This window comes from Emys orbicularis, chromosome 18, assembly GCF_028017835.1.
Source record: "Emys orbicularis isolate rEmyOrb1 chromosome 18, rEmyOrb1.hap1, whole genome shotgun sequence".
Lineage (NCBI taxonomy): Eukaryota > Metazoa > Chordata > Testudines > Emydidae > Emys > Emys orbicularis.
This window is the reverse complement of record NC_088700.1, coordinates 18376504-18390086: the sequence shown is the minus strand read 5'-3', so window position 1 is coordinate 18390086 and position 13583 is coordinate 18376504. Positions and strand designations below refer to the sequence as shown.

The following is a 13583-nucleotide window of genomic DNA, read 5'->3' as shown; positions in this document are numbered from 1 at the left end:
GGTCACTGAAGCGGAAAGAAACCAACATAGACATAGTGTCGTGCCGGCTGCTGCTACTGTGAGTGCAGCCCCCACCCCCCGCATCACTGCAGCTAATGCAGTCTCCCAGGGAAGTACTGAGAGGAAGGAGTTAGGGTGACCAGATAGCAACTGTGAAAAAACGGGACAGGGGGTGGGGGGTCATAGGCACCTATATAAGAAAAAGTCCAAAAAAATGGGACTGTCCCTTTAAAAATGGGACATCTGGTCACCCTAGAAGGAGTCCAAAACTGCAGCTCCGAGTGGCTAGCAATGGCAGGTTTCTCTGATCAGGTCGGAATGAGAAAGATGCACTGGGGGGGCACCAAGCCCAGTCACTTTAATAGAAAAAAGTCTCTTCTCTTGCAGCATGGGGAGACGGGAGAGTGACACTTGCTTGTCCCTCCAGACGCCAGCCTAGCTCCTGGTGGAGAGACTTCCATTCGGATGGGAAACAAGGTCGCACGGGTCGCCACGGGGAGTGCACTAGTGCAGAACGGCAGGTGCCGCCTGCTTCGGAGGGGCTGCGTCCATTGTGTACAGTGCCCCTGCACACACACACACACACACACACCCCGTGGCAGCTCTTCCAGACTGTTTTTAACAGCCCAGTGTAAAAAAATCAGCCTGTAACCATTCATCCGTTCAGTAGGAGCAACGCCCAGCGCTAGGGGGATTGCTGAGGTGGACTCCTAGAGGCCCAGTGCAGTGGCTGGGTTACTGTGTCGGCAGCATGAGCACGGAGACTCACATCGGCTGGAGATCCTGCTCTCTAAATGCATTCCCAGCTCCCAGCTGAGCCCCAAACCTCCCCCCCCCCTTTCGCGCTTGCCTCTCACCTTCAGGCCGGTGCTTTCCGCTTCCGAGCCCTTATCCACCCCGGTGATGTAAATGCCCAGCGCATATTCTGCTCCTCCGCGGATCATGAGGCCCAAGGACTTCCCTTCGTTCAGCACCAGGTTCACCTGTGGAGAGGGAGAGCTGGTATTTACGGAGCCCTGCAGACATGCCCGGTACTTTACAGGTGCAGGGAAGAGGCACTGCCCCTACCCCACGTCTCGGACAACATGGTGTCCAACCACTGGCCATCTAGGCCCTACGTCATGGCTCGAGGGAGATGGTGTTTAGAAGACAGCGTGTACCTAGAAACAGAGAATCTAGCTGATTATGAACTGAAAATGTGCTCCTTGTACAGGGTATGAATCAGCCCCTTTGCTATGAGGAGGAGAGAGGGGGGAACGCCTCCCTAGCCGCCTCCAGCCATCTCCGCGGCAGCCCCCGAATGGTTCTGGTGTGCTGCGGCCACAGTCTTAGCAGTGGCTGTCCCTTCCCTGCTACAGCAGCTCTGTAGCGCCCCACCTGGCTTCCTGCTGCATTGCAAGGGAGGGAAGTGAGTCATTCTAGTTTTTTGCCGACTTTCCTGCCACGCTAGCAGAGTCCCGGGGAGAGCAGGATGGCGAGGGAAACAGCTGAAGTATTGGTTGTGGGCCCTTGCCATGTTTGGGTGTGTGATTATGACAAATAAAAATAGCAAAAAGAAGAAAGGTCTCTCCAACCTGGAGCAGAGAATCGATATCAGACTTCATAACAGTCTAGGTAAGACCCAAACTACTTCATTATTAAGGGCAAAGAGTAATTATAACAAAAACAATCTTTGACTGGCTAAAGAAATTTGCCTGCACAATGAGCAATGGTCATTTTGTTATTCAGCCCTGGGTTGGGGTTCTCTGTAAAGTAAGATCATAAACTGATCACCAGAATGATTCCCTTTCAGAGAAAGAGAAGCAGAAGAGAAAGAAAAGGATCAAAAGAAAAGCCTGAAAGGTAAGTAAAAGAGGCTAGGAGAGGAACGATATGGCAGACAGGAGGGAGGAAAGAGGGAAGGGATAAATTGAGAGATGGAAGGGAATTAGGGTCTTGGGGAGCACAACAATAAAAGGATTACTCAAGAAGCAAGTTGATCATGCCAATACTTCCAAAAACGGGGGCCATTTATCCGTAAATGTATCTTGCTTGTTTCTATTGCAAAATGCTGTTTGTTCCTTTGCCACCAGGATCGCCAAGTCACAGTACCATTCTTCAACAGTTGGGTGCACTTTGGACTTCCACCATGGCAGAATTAGATGTTTGGCTTCTCTGATCAGAGGTCTACCCACCCCAAGTTTTTTCGAAGGATTTCAGTTTCCAAGGTGGATTGGGTAGGCCTAGGAGGGAATGACCAGCCTGCTGTTCAGTGAAAAGAAAGCAATAGGCCCAAATAGTTGCCTCTGTCCAGAAAAAACAGATTGCAGGGCAATTCCATAGCATGTGGTATAAGTTAGTGCCTGCCACATTGCAGCACTAGCCTGTGTCAGACCCGGCTGCTCTGGACCTGGAAAGTCGCTATGGAGTCTAGAGCATATTCCTCTGCTGGATCAATCTGAACCCAAATCTAGGGAGCAAAGCTGCATATCGGAACAAATCTGATTCCACTGAACGTGGGTAAGGGAAACGGAGAACTCTTGTTCCTGTTTCCTTCCAACATTTCTCCCTAAGGAGAGGAAAAGGCACAAAGGAATCATGTTCAGTTATGTGCTCAAGATCCCTTTCGTAATCCAGCCCAGAACAGGTCGATGGGCCATTAAAATGTTCCCGTTACCCCAAACTGAAGGCTGAATGTCATTAAGGAGGACATCTAAACTTAGAAGCAACCAGATACCCGGCTTTCCTTGCGGCCACAACTGTGACGGATTTCTCCTCGGGGAAACAGGAGAAGTCTGAGTTTAGGACGGATGCTAGTGGGAGCGGGGCTACAATTTCCAAAACCAGCTGTGTGATCAAAGGATTGAGATGCATTTTGCCTATTTCTTTTATGTTCCCAGGAAAGAGGACTCCCAAGTACCTGACTTGCACCTGCTGCCAGCAAAAAGTGTTACCCAAGAGGGTGGCATCATGCACCCTTCTAGAGATACCGAGCGCCTCCGACTTGTGCCACGCCATCGATATCCTGCGATTTCCCCGACCATTTCAATAGTTTGTTGAATATGTGGGGGATGGTCTGAAGGGGTTTGCTGATGAATAAACGTAAATCTGCATAGAGGCATATTTTTGTCTCTTGGGGCTCTATTTTATCCCCTGTACCTCCTAACACTATAATTTTTATTGCCAGAGGCTCTTAGGCCCAATCACACAGGAGTGCTGACTGCTACCCAAGAAGGGGAGATATAGTGATTGGTTAAGACACAAGAGGTAAGACTGGAGTACAAAAGTCTAATCCAGAGCAAATGACAGCAGCAAGGGAAATAGAAGATAGTGCTGATTAGAAGCTATTTTCAGGTAAGTCTGTCTTTTTATTCACTGTTTGTACAGCACCTTGCACAATGGGTTTAAAATCAAAGGCCGCCAGGGCTAGACCGAGCAGCTGTTATACTTTCCCAGACTTCACCTGGAGAGACTGTCCACCCTGTTGATGGCTCAGATCCAGGTCTCGCCGGACACACATCACTATGCACACAAAGGGGCATATGGCTGTGACCATCTGTCCTAACGCAGCCCACAGAAGCAGAGTAGGAAAATGTGCAAATGGAGTGAGAAACTGTTGGAAGAGTACCTGAAACAGGACTGTCTCTCTGCTACTCAGACACCTCTGGCACGTCCTTTTGCTGTGCCAGAGGCAGGATACGATTCGCCCTGGTGAGGGTATAGGGGAGATCAGAGCAAAAGCTAGCTCTGAAGAATCTAAAAGCCCTGGACTTGCCAGGAACTCTGCATGGGATGAGGGTCAGCCCAGTCTGAATGGCCCGGGACCCAAGTGATGCAGAAAGGCAGAGGCAGGCTCTCTGGAGACCTCAGAGTAGATTTTCAAAATGGGCGAAAGCAGGATTTACATGGATACCTGCTCCCATACACTGGGAAAGAGTTCAGAACTTAGGGACCATGATGTAAACATTAGGGGGTGAGGAGTAAATAGGGAAAGAAATGCAGAAGTGCTGCATCCAAAGGGTAACACCACCTCTCAGGAGCTACCTCCATGAAGTGACTCAAGGAAAGAGCAGGGAAGAGATCACAAGATGGCTACATGTGTTTTTGGGGGAGGAGACTAAGGGAATCAAGTAAACAAAAAAGCAAAAACCTAGAGACGTAGGTAGCCTCGTGATTGAGGCCCTTGACTAGACACAGAAGATGTGGGTTCAATTCCCAGCTTTGCTACGAAAACCCAGGGCAAGTCATTCAATCTCTTGGTGCTTCAGTTCCCCACTTGTAAAGCAAGGAGAGTGAGTCTGACTTTTCTGTTGCATTTGAGCTCTTTGGAGCAGGGCCTGTCTCTAACTATGTGTTTGTGCAACGCCTTAGGGCAAGGGAGAACCTCCTCGATTGGTGCTACCAAAACACAAATCCTTGAGACACACCCAAGGCTGGCAGGGTGGGTCAAACAGCCTTTGTCTCCCCACTCCAACTCCCCCCCCCCCAACACCCTCCTAACTAATAAATGATGGAGAATAACCACACTCAACATACAGCCGTATATCACCTCACCTTCATAGCTCTCCCAGCACTTGACACTTACTAATTAACCCCCCTGTGAGATAGGCAATGATTATTGTTACCCCCAATGTATAAAGGGGGAAGCTGAGACACAAAGAAATAGTGTAACTTGTCCAAGGTCACACACAGAGTCGGGGATAAAACTGGGAAGAGAACCCAAGAGTCCTTGCTCTCACATTTGCTTGTTCTAGAGACGCTTTCTGAGCCGGAGCCTCAGCTGGCAGATCTCTTCCCTGCTCTTTCCTTGAGTTGCTTCATGGAGGTAGCTCCTGAGAGGTGGTGTTACCCTTTGGATGCAGCACTTCAGCTGGCAGAAATCTGTGTAGCTCCACTGACTTTGATGGAGCTGGGCCAGTTCACAACAGCAGAGGATCTGTCCCACTGCCCATGTTCTTATGTAAACATGAGATTACAAATGAGTTACACACTTTTATATGGGTTATGAACTTGACTGAGAGTTCTCTCTCCCCTGTATGCCAGCACATAGCCTAGGAGTCAGACAGGAGCAGTGGCTACAAAGGGGCTCCAGGTGACCTCTTCTTCCAGAATGACACAATAAAGGAACAACAGGATGAAAAGAGATCCTCAGAAAGTTGGGGAAGGCCTTTGGATCAGAGCTCCCTGCAACATCCCGCGCCACTGTTAGTGAAACAGGTACTGATCTGCAAAGCAGAGGCTGTGGCTTCAAAGCAGAGTGAGGCAGAGATGAATTATGCAGGAAGTAATCTCTTCCTTTCTCCCATACAAATGGCAATTGCAATTATTTTACTAAGGAAAAAGGGATTGGGGTAGGAGAAGCAAATCAGCTCCCCAATTCTCACTTAGGAAAGCTCCCACTGATTTCAAAGGGTGCAAGCAATGCTCTTATTTCTAAATCACAGGACGGCGAGATGGGGGTTGGGGGTCTATTCCCAGTTCTCCCACAGACCTCCCTCCCCAGGCAATTTTGGGTGCCCACCTTGAGCCACCTCAATGTATTTCAAGTCTGTCAGGAATTTTTATAGGGCCAGATTTTCGAAAGGCTCAGTACCCACAGTTAGAGCCAGACTGTCAAAAGTGCCAACAGGTACCTGGTGTGTGGAGCTTTTAAAATCTGGCTTACAGGTGCTGTATGCCTTCTGGGCCCTGGCCTGGTAATGGTGCTCTACTGTGTACACCTGTGTGAGACATCACACGGGAGTTAACTCTGTGTTTGCTCAAGGGCTTCAGGATCCCCCTGGACATGTCTGTTGTTGTTCTCACTAATGAATAATACAAACACAGACTCCACCCTGCCCAGGGACAGCTGGCACACATGCTGCAACAGACAGGTGTTAATTACTTTCCACAGACATCTGGCAGCACCATTATCAGGCAAACGTAGGGCTGACATTTTCCCCCTGACGGAGGCAGACACTCTAGACCGTGGAGCTGCTTTTACAGAGTTTACAGTTATACCCTGTTTTCCCATAGCCTCCCAGATAGTCACCCTTAATATTTCCCTGAACAGTCTGCTCTAAAAGTTTGTCTACATGGGGACAATCAGGAAAGCTAATCCAAATTAACTAAATCTGTGATTTTAAAATGGGTTAGTAAAGCCACATCAAACCCTTGTATGGATACCCTCATTCAGAATGAAAGTGGCCTTAAATCAGTTTAGTTTCCTGAGTGTTTTGTTCCCATGTAGACAAGCCCTAAGTGCGGTTGGAAGACTGGGTTTAGTAGAAGACAGGAGGCCAGGTCTCCGCTACAAAGGTTTGTTGACATAGATGTGTCAGACAGGGGTGTGAGAAAACCACACTCCCTACCTGACAAGGCTATGCAGGCAAACCCCCCAGTGTAAATGCAGCTATAGTGACAAAAGAGTGCGTCAGTCAGCATAGCGTATGCCATTCTGGGAAGTAGTGTCACTCTATGGGCAGAAAAACACCTTCCAATGGTATATGTGGTGTCTGCACTGGGGGCTCTGCTGGTATAGCTATGCTGGCAAAGCATCTGCAAGGTAGACAAGGCCAGAGGAAGGGAGAGCAAAGTGGAATTCTTGTCATTGTTTAGGTAGCAACAGTGCCTGCAGTGCGCTGGATACTTTCCAGACACGGTCCCTTCCCTTGAGAGCAAACAATCCAAGACAGGGGTTCTGAACTCAGCTTAGCTCACTCCTAAGAGAAATCAATGAAGGCTGGGATTTTCTAAAAAGCCTAAGGGAGTTAGGCACTCAATTGATTCCATTCTATATATGTTCTTATACACGTGTTTGAGCACCCAACTCCCATGGGCTCTTTGAAAATCCCAGCCCAAGGATATAAGAGGAGGACTTAGCTAGTTTCTTGTAGGTGACACGGAAGAAGTGGGAAGCCCATACACTGGCCCTCACTCTGTCTTCTGCATCGCCCCTGGTGGCTCATTACAGATCACATCATCACCCAGTGAAGCCAGTTCAGCTCCAGAGGGGACTTAGGAGAAAAAAAAAAACCCACATGCCAACCATCAAGCTGTCTGGAGTGGCTCACAAACGTGGGTTCCAACCTCAAGGCAGAGTGTGACAAACCAGGGCACAAACCTCAAACTGGTTGTGTGTTCTATCATTAGATTTCAGCCACCAAGTATCAGGTGTGAGCTCCTCAAGCATTATAACAGCCTTCACATGGAGTCACTGACAGTCACCTTGGGTATGCCAGTCTATCTGGTCACTCAGGCAAGCTGGCTTTGTGATAGATGGTCCCTTACACCAAAAATCACAATAATATTCAGGTTACTACCAGTCCCAAAGGAGCAGTCACATAGCCCAGGTCAATTGTACCTCAGATCTCTCACCAAAGACAATGCTTGTAGCCAATCCTATATTAAACTTTCTAAGGATTTATTAAGAAAAAGAAATAGATTTATTTACATGGTTAAAGCAGGTAAACAAATGCACACAAATTAGTCTTAGGTTCCAAAAAGTAATAGAAGCTGTGGTAATGTGTAAGCTCTATATGTCCTGTAGGGCTAACTCAGGCTAAACAGCTTGTGATCCCTTGCTTATGCTTAGAAATATTGCCCTCTCCAAATTCCAAGCAGCACAGCAGTCCAGTGCCTTCTGGGATTTTTATTCCCTTCCCCCAGAGTTGAAGCTGTGATGGGACAAGCATTTGTGCATGTGCCTTCTTCATGGGTGTGAGGAAAACAATCAAGAAAGTATGTTGTCCACTGATGTTCCACAATGGTTTGCCTGGTGTCTATAGGCCTTCTTTTGTTGGGCAGGAGATGACACCTCTTCTGGTAAACTAGTATTTCACATTTGGTAATGCTTCTCCCCTGACTGTGTGAGTTTCCAGTTTTATAGCAAACACGTTTATAGTTACAAAGCAAATACTTAAATCTTGCTTTATAACATGGGATGCAGATATATAAGTGAGATTAATGTAGGCAGCAACTCACAAGCATTTCATAAAGTCCAAACACTAAACACACTCTTATAAACTTAACAGCTGTTTTAACAACGCTAACACACAGGTGAGCCAGATGTTTCCAGCTATGCATTAGTCAGTGTTCAGTGAGGCACAGGAGCCTTGGCATGAGCTGGCACCTGGTCTGCCAGCGTCACAGTGAACTGTCAATTGGTGTCTTGGCAGCAGGGCAAAATTCCAACTGAGGACTATTCATTGCATTTTATAAGCTGGATCCAAAGGCAGTTCTCATTTTTATAACCTGATTTTACAGCTGCTTTGCAGGCCTGCTAATGTCCCATTGTCACCCATTCAAGTTTTTACGGGACTGCCAGCAGCCAATCAGATAATACCACGGTGCATATTAATGGACTCTGCAGAAACTGCTCCATATCCACCCCAGCCTTGTATTTCCTCACCTGTTGTTCCCTTTTATCACTGCTGGCTTGTAGAAAGAGAGGGGAGAGGGCTGCTAAGCTGACTTCACACTGTAGTATGGACATCATTAGCCTTATCAGGGTAGATGAGAAAGAATGAGAGGAAGGCTTCCTAGCCACTGCAGCCAATTCATTCATGCTGTCTGAGTTCCATGGAGTGGCTACAGCTGTGAAGGCTAGTCAGTCATATACAAGAAACTAGCCAGCTAGGGCCTCTTCTTACCCATGCCTCCAAAATGTTTATATCCATTGGGTTTTAACCCATTCATTGCTTTTAGGGGCACAAGGTCCTGAAATCAATTCTAGGGTTACATAGTCATGAAAGACTTGTAGCAGGCCCGCTGCCCTACATGTTAGACAGGACAGCTGGACAACATTTTTCAACCAAAATTTTTTTCTAGTCAAAAATGGGATTTTGGCTTGGTGGAAAAAATGCTGTTTGGGACCAATAAAACTGATTTTTGAGGGGAGATTTTTCCCCCCCGTTTCGTTTGTTTTGAATTGAATTTTGTTGGGTGCTGTTTTCTAAAACTGAAAAATATCTGATTTTTTTTCATCCTTTTCCTTCTTTCTCATTTATTTATTGGCCAGTGACTGCAATAAACTGAATTATATTTAGGTTTCCCTTCCCACACACATTTTTCCTCTCTTTTCTTTCTTCTTTTTCCCTCACTAACTTTTCAAATCTCCTCCAACTTTGAAAGGGTCACAGAATGGGAAAATGAAAAACAAAACTAACTCAGCATAGTTAGACGAATCAGTTCTATACTGTTCTTATATCGCACTCATCACACAGTATCCGAGTGCTTTCCAACAGTCCATTAAGCAACAAGACTAACATCTGCTATGTGCTTATTTGCCCACCCTCTCCCCTGGAGGAGAAGTGCATCCAGTGGAGTCTCTTGTTTCGGTGCAGTTAATTTTTTTAATTTGGTTTAAACATGCGCTAAGACCACACCCCCCCCCTTTCCCAGAAGATCCAGAATGAGAACAAAGAGCTAGAACAATGCAGCCCAGAATGAAACAATGGTGCAGGAAAAAGAATAGCCTCGTAACAATACCGGCAAACAACTATAGGGGGTGACAAATCCCCATGGTCTGAGACTGTTGGGTACCTCCCAGCTAGTCACACATTCATAGGAAACCTTGGGTGCCTGTAATACCTGCTGCCATTTTGCTAGGGTGCTGGATTTTGGGGGGGGGGGGGTATGGGGGGAGGCAGGGGTTGTTTTTAATATACATGCTGCTAAGTATTTAGAGAAGACAAGGTCAAAGAAAGGTTAGTGTAATCAACCGCACGTTTCATGTGCTTAAAGTTCGGCACCTGCTGAAGTACCTTGCTGAGTTGGTGCCTTAAGGATCAAGGAGTGAAAATAACTAAACTCAGGACACTGGCAATTAAAGAATACAAAGCCCTCTCCCCTACATCATGAGCCTGAACTACTGTGTAAAACCCCCCAAGCACGGCTTAAAAATATACACAGCCGCTGGCAGTCACAGAAGGCTGGGATGGCGAGGACTTAATTGCATTTCTTAATCAACTAATACCGAAGGCTCTCAGATAAACGCTGAAGACGACCCAATTTATATTAAACTGCAGGCTGCCAAGGAGAGCATCAACTGGCAGTGAGGGACAAAAGAAAACAATCACATTTCGAGTGCCTGACTTCTTGACAAAAGGCAGATCCACGCTGTAGCCAAGAAATGAAAAGGAATCAAGTATATAGAGGAGGAGATCTATTTCTTCTCTGATTTGGGATCAGTAGCCAGGCAGAAAGGAGGAGGGCTTAGAAAACGCTCCAGGACCTGAACATTGGAGACAGGGTTATTACACTTTAATACTTACTGTACTAAATGAAGAATGAAATACAAGGATAAAAGCTACTGGCTTTGAGATAAGGAGTCAGAAGCTTTGCCAGAAAAGATGTAGATTTTATGCAGGAACCTCACAGTTCTTAGGGCTTGATCCTTCACCACTGAAATAAATGGGACTTTTGCCACTGAATTATATGGGAGCTGGATCAGACCCCTTAAGGAGCGAAAAAGGTTGAGGCTCTTCACAGAAGGCCGAGTCTGGGATGGGGCAGGTGGCTGTCAATCACCTGCCTTCCATAGGTCCTTGAACTGGGGGTGCTGCCGCAACCACTGGCTTTAAGTGGTTTTCATCATATAACGGGTTTACAGTTTGGTTCAATGGCGCTCAGTACCCCCACTGCACAAATTGTTCCACTCCTGCTTTCTTCAGATTCTGCACTGCTTCAGGGGCCAAAACAGCCCTGTATAAATTAGAGCAGCCCCAGGTGCTCTTTTACTGCAGCCTTCCTGGGCCTGCCCTGCAGTCTGAAGTAGTACAAAAGTCTCCATAGTCATGTGTGCTACAGATACTCCCCTGTCCCACTCCCACCCCCAGCACATCCTCTGAACTGCAGCTAGCCAGGGCCCCTTTGCAACACGCTGTCAGCCCCTGTGCACGGCTGGAAAGGCAGACAGCAGGCAGGGAACAAAATCGGTCCCTGAATTATTTGCATCAGCTTTAACTTTAGTTCCACTCACATGGTTTGGGGCAGTTGGGTAGAATTGGTTTGATCTATCTTCAGGTTTTATAATAGCCACCCGGGTATCTAAGTGTCTTCCATGTAAAATTAACAGAAATAACAGAGGCCCTAGTGAGTGGAATTCATGGAGTCTCTGGCACTTTTCCCTTTTGGAGGGAAATGCTTGTCGGGGTAGGTTTTAAGATTTGTATTAATTTCCTCTTCTTGGTTGGGACAGAAGGAGGTGTCAATGTTGTGTTATTGTTAGGGTGGAAAGTTGTGTGCAGATGTGTTTTTATCGGTAACCATCAGAGAAGTTTAAACTCTGTACACTATCAAAACAAAACACTCCCACTAAGCTAAATAGACCGGGTCAAAGATTTATTAAAACTTTCACCAAATTTTGACACAAAAGGAAATATTTTGATGAAATTTATGCTACATCCTCCCCCCTGCCCCCACCCTTTTTTAGCCAACTCTGCTGCTAACTATAAATTCAGGGCCTACACAGCTGCCATTTAGCGTGGGGGGGATAGATTTACCTCTGCCTGACCCTCCTCTTCCCGGTGCCCCCCCATTAGCAGCCTGAACCCCCCAAGCTGATAAGCCCCAACACCCACCCCCTCCAAATCTGAGTGAGTGGTGTTGTGACCAGGCACATAAGGTTGCAGCGTTTGGCCCAGCAAAATGGTCTGGCCATGACCTAGGTGGTCCCCCAGCTCTGGGGGCTATGGCTCTGAGTGACAAACTACATTATGGCTCGATATTACAGGGACACAGAATCGTTGTGAATTGTACTATCATCGTTGCAACAATATATACAGATGTAGGCTCCTAACATGCCCTTAACGTTACATGCCTGAGAAGCCCCAGTTGAGTTCAGTGGGGCTACTCCCATGTGTAAAATTAAGTATGTCTAAGGCTAGGTCTACACGACAGCTTATGGTGACATAATGTGTCACCCAGGGGTGTGAATAAGCCACCCCCGAGTGACATATGCTACACCGGCATAAGCACCAGTGGGGACCGTGCCATGAGGCCAGGGGAGCTTCTCCTGCTGACATGGCGACCGCCTCTCACGGAGGGGGGTTTATTATGTCGCCAGGAGAGCTCTCCCATCAGCATAGGGCAGGGGTGGGCAAACTTTGTGGCCTGAGGGCCACATGGGGGAATAGAAATCGCATGGCAGGCCATGAATGCTCACAAAATTGGGTTTGGGGTGTGGGAGGGAGTACAGGCTCTGGTGGGGGGGTGTGGGCTCTGGGGTGGGGCTGGGGATGAGAGTGTAGGAGGGGGGCTCTGGGCTGGGACCGAGGGGTTCAGAGGGTGGGAGGGGGATCAGGGGCTGGGGCAGGAAGGGGTGCAGGTTCCAGCTGGGGGTGTGGGCTCTGGGGTGGGGCTGGGGATGAGAGATTTGGGGTGCAGGAGGGTGCTCTGGGCTGGGATTGAGGGGATAGGAGAGCGGGAGGGGAAATCCCGGCTGAAGCATAGGGAGAGGCTCAGGGCTGCAGGCTCCGAGCGGCGCTTACCTCAAGCGGCTCCCGGAAGCAGTAGCATGTCCCTTCTCCGGCTCCTACATGTGGAGCGGCCCCCGACTCTCGGAGCGGGGCCATGCGGCTGCTTCTAGGAGCTGCATGGTGCGGCCCCCGACCCGGCACCCTGCCTGGAGCGCCGCCGAGCCCCAGACTCCACGCCTCAGCGGGAGCTCACAGGCTGGTTTGATTTGGCCCGCGGGTCGTAGTTTGCCCGCCCCCGGTATAGGGCATCTTCACCAGACATGCTGCAGCACTGTATGCTTAGACAAGCCCTAGGTGTTTGCAGGATCAAATCCATAGTTAACACTGGAACTTTCTTCTTCTCCCAAGCAAGGATGGAGACAATGAAAATGCCATCACAGCATCTTCAATAAGGAATTAGTCTTAAGTCAATACTGGTGAGATTTTTTGTTGTTTGGTTTATGCAATTACCGGGAGAGGGATTCAATATCTTTTAGAAAAGCATTTGCAGGCAGGACTTATTCTATACTAGATCAATTCTATATGTGACTGTGTTCCAATTTTTAAAAGTTTCATATTGCTGATGTTATCTTGATGACATTACTGCTAGAATACAATAAAAATAAAGTTTAAAAAGACACAAAGTCCCATTCTCCTCTCATTTATACCAGGATAACTCTACTGACTTTAACAAGGTTATTACTGATTTACACCAGCATACGGGAGCAGAGGATCAGGCCCATCCACTTTGTATCTAATCGAATGCACAGTACATTTGGATTGGCAAAATTCAGATCCGAGAAAAACAGGTGAAAGGAAGAACTGAAAAAAAGTAAAAAATGAATCTAACTAAAATTCTGCACACTTGATTGCCTCTAGTAATGACACTATTGTAAGCATTAGTGTTTTGGACATTATTAGGGCTTGTAAAAAAAAAAAAAGCAGGGGAATGATTTTTTGTGGAAGATGCCTGCTTTCCTCTCAAACTTTTGATTTCTCATTGGAAACCCAATCCTCCTCCGCCACCCAACAGCTGAATTTGCAGCTCAAAGCAGAAGCAAGAAGTAATAAAAAGCCCGAACAAGGAGGAACTGTATCTTTCATGCTGTTAGGACTTTGAGGGGGCAAGGATGACTAAGCATAACAAAAGATCCCCTGTGCAGAGCT

General features: G+C 47.4%; 1 protein-coding gene across 1 annotated transcript in view; it reads right to left on the bottom strand.

Annotated features, from left to right (window-relative positions):
* WHRN (whirlin) overlaps window positions 1-13583 on the bottom strand; it is a 107281-nt gene that overhangs the window by 56553 nt on the left and 37145 nt on the right. The window contains exon 4 of the mRNA XM_065418909.1: window positions 858-983. Within this exon, the coding sequence (XP_065274981.1) occupies window positions 858-983 (126 nt within the window). The remainder of the gene's footprint in view (window positions 1-857; window positions 984-13583) is intronic.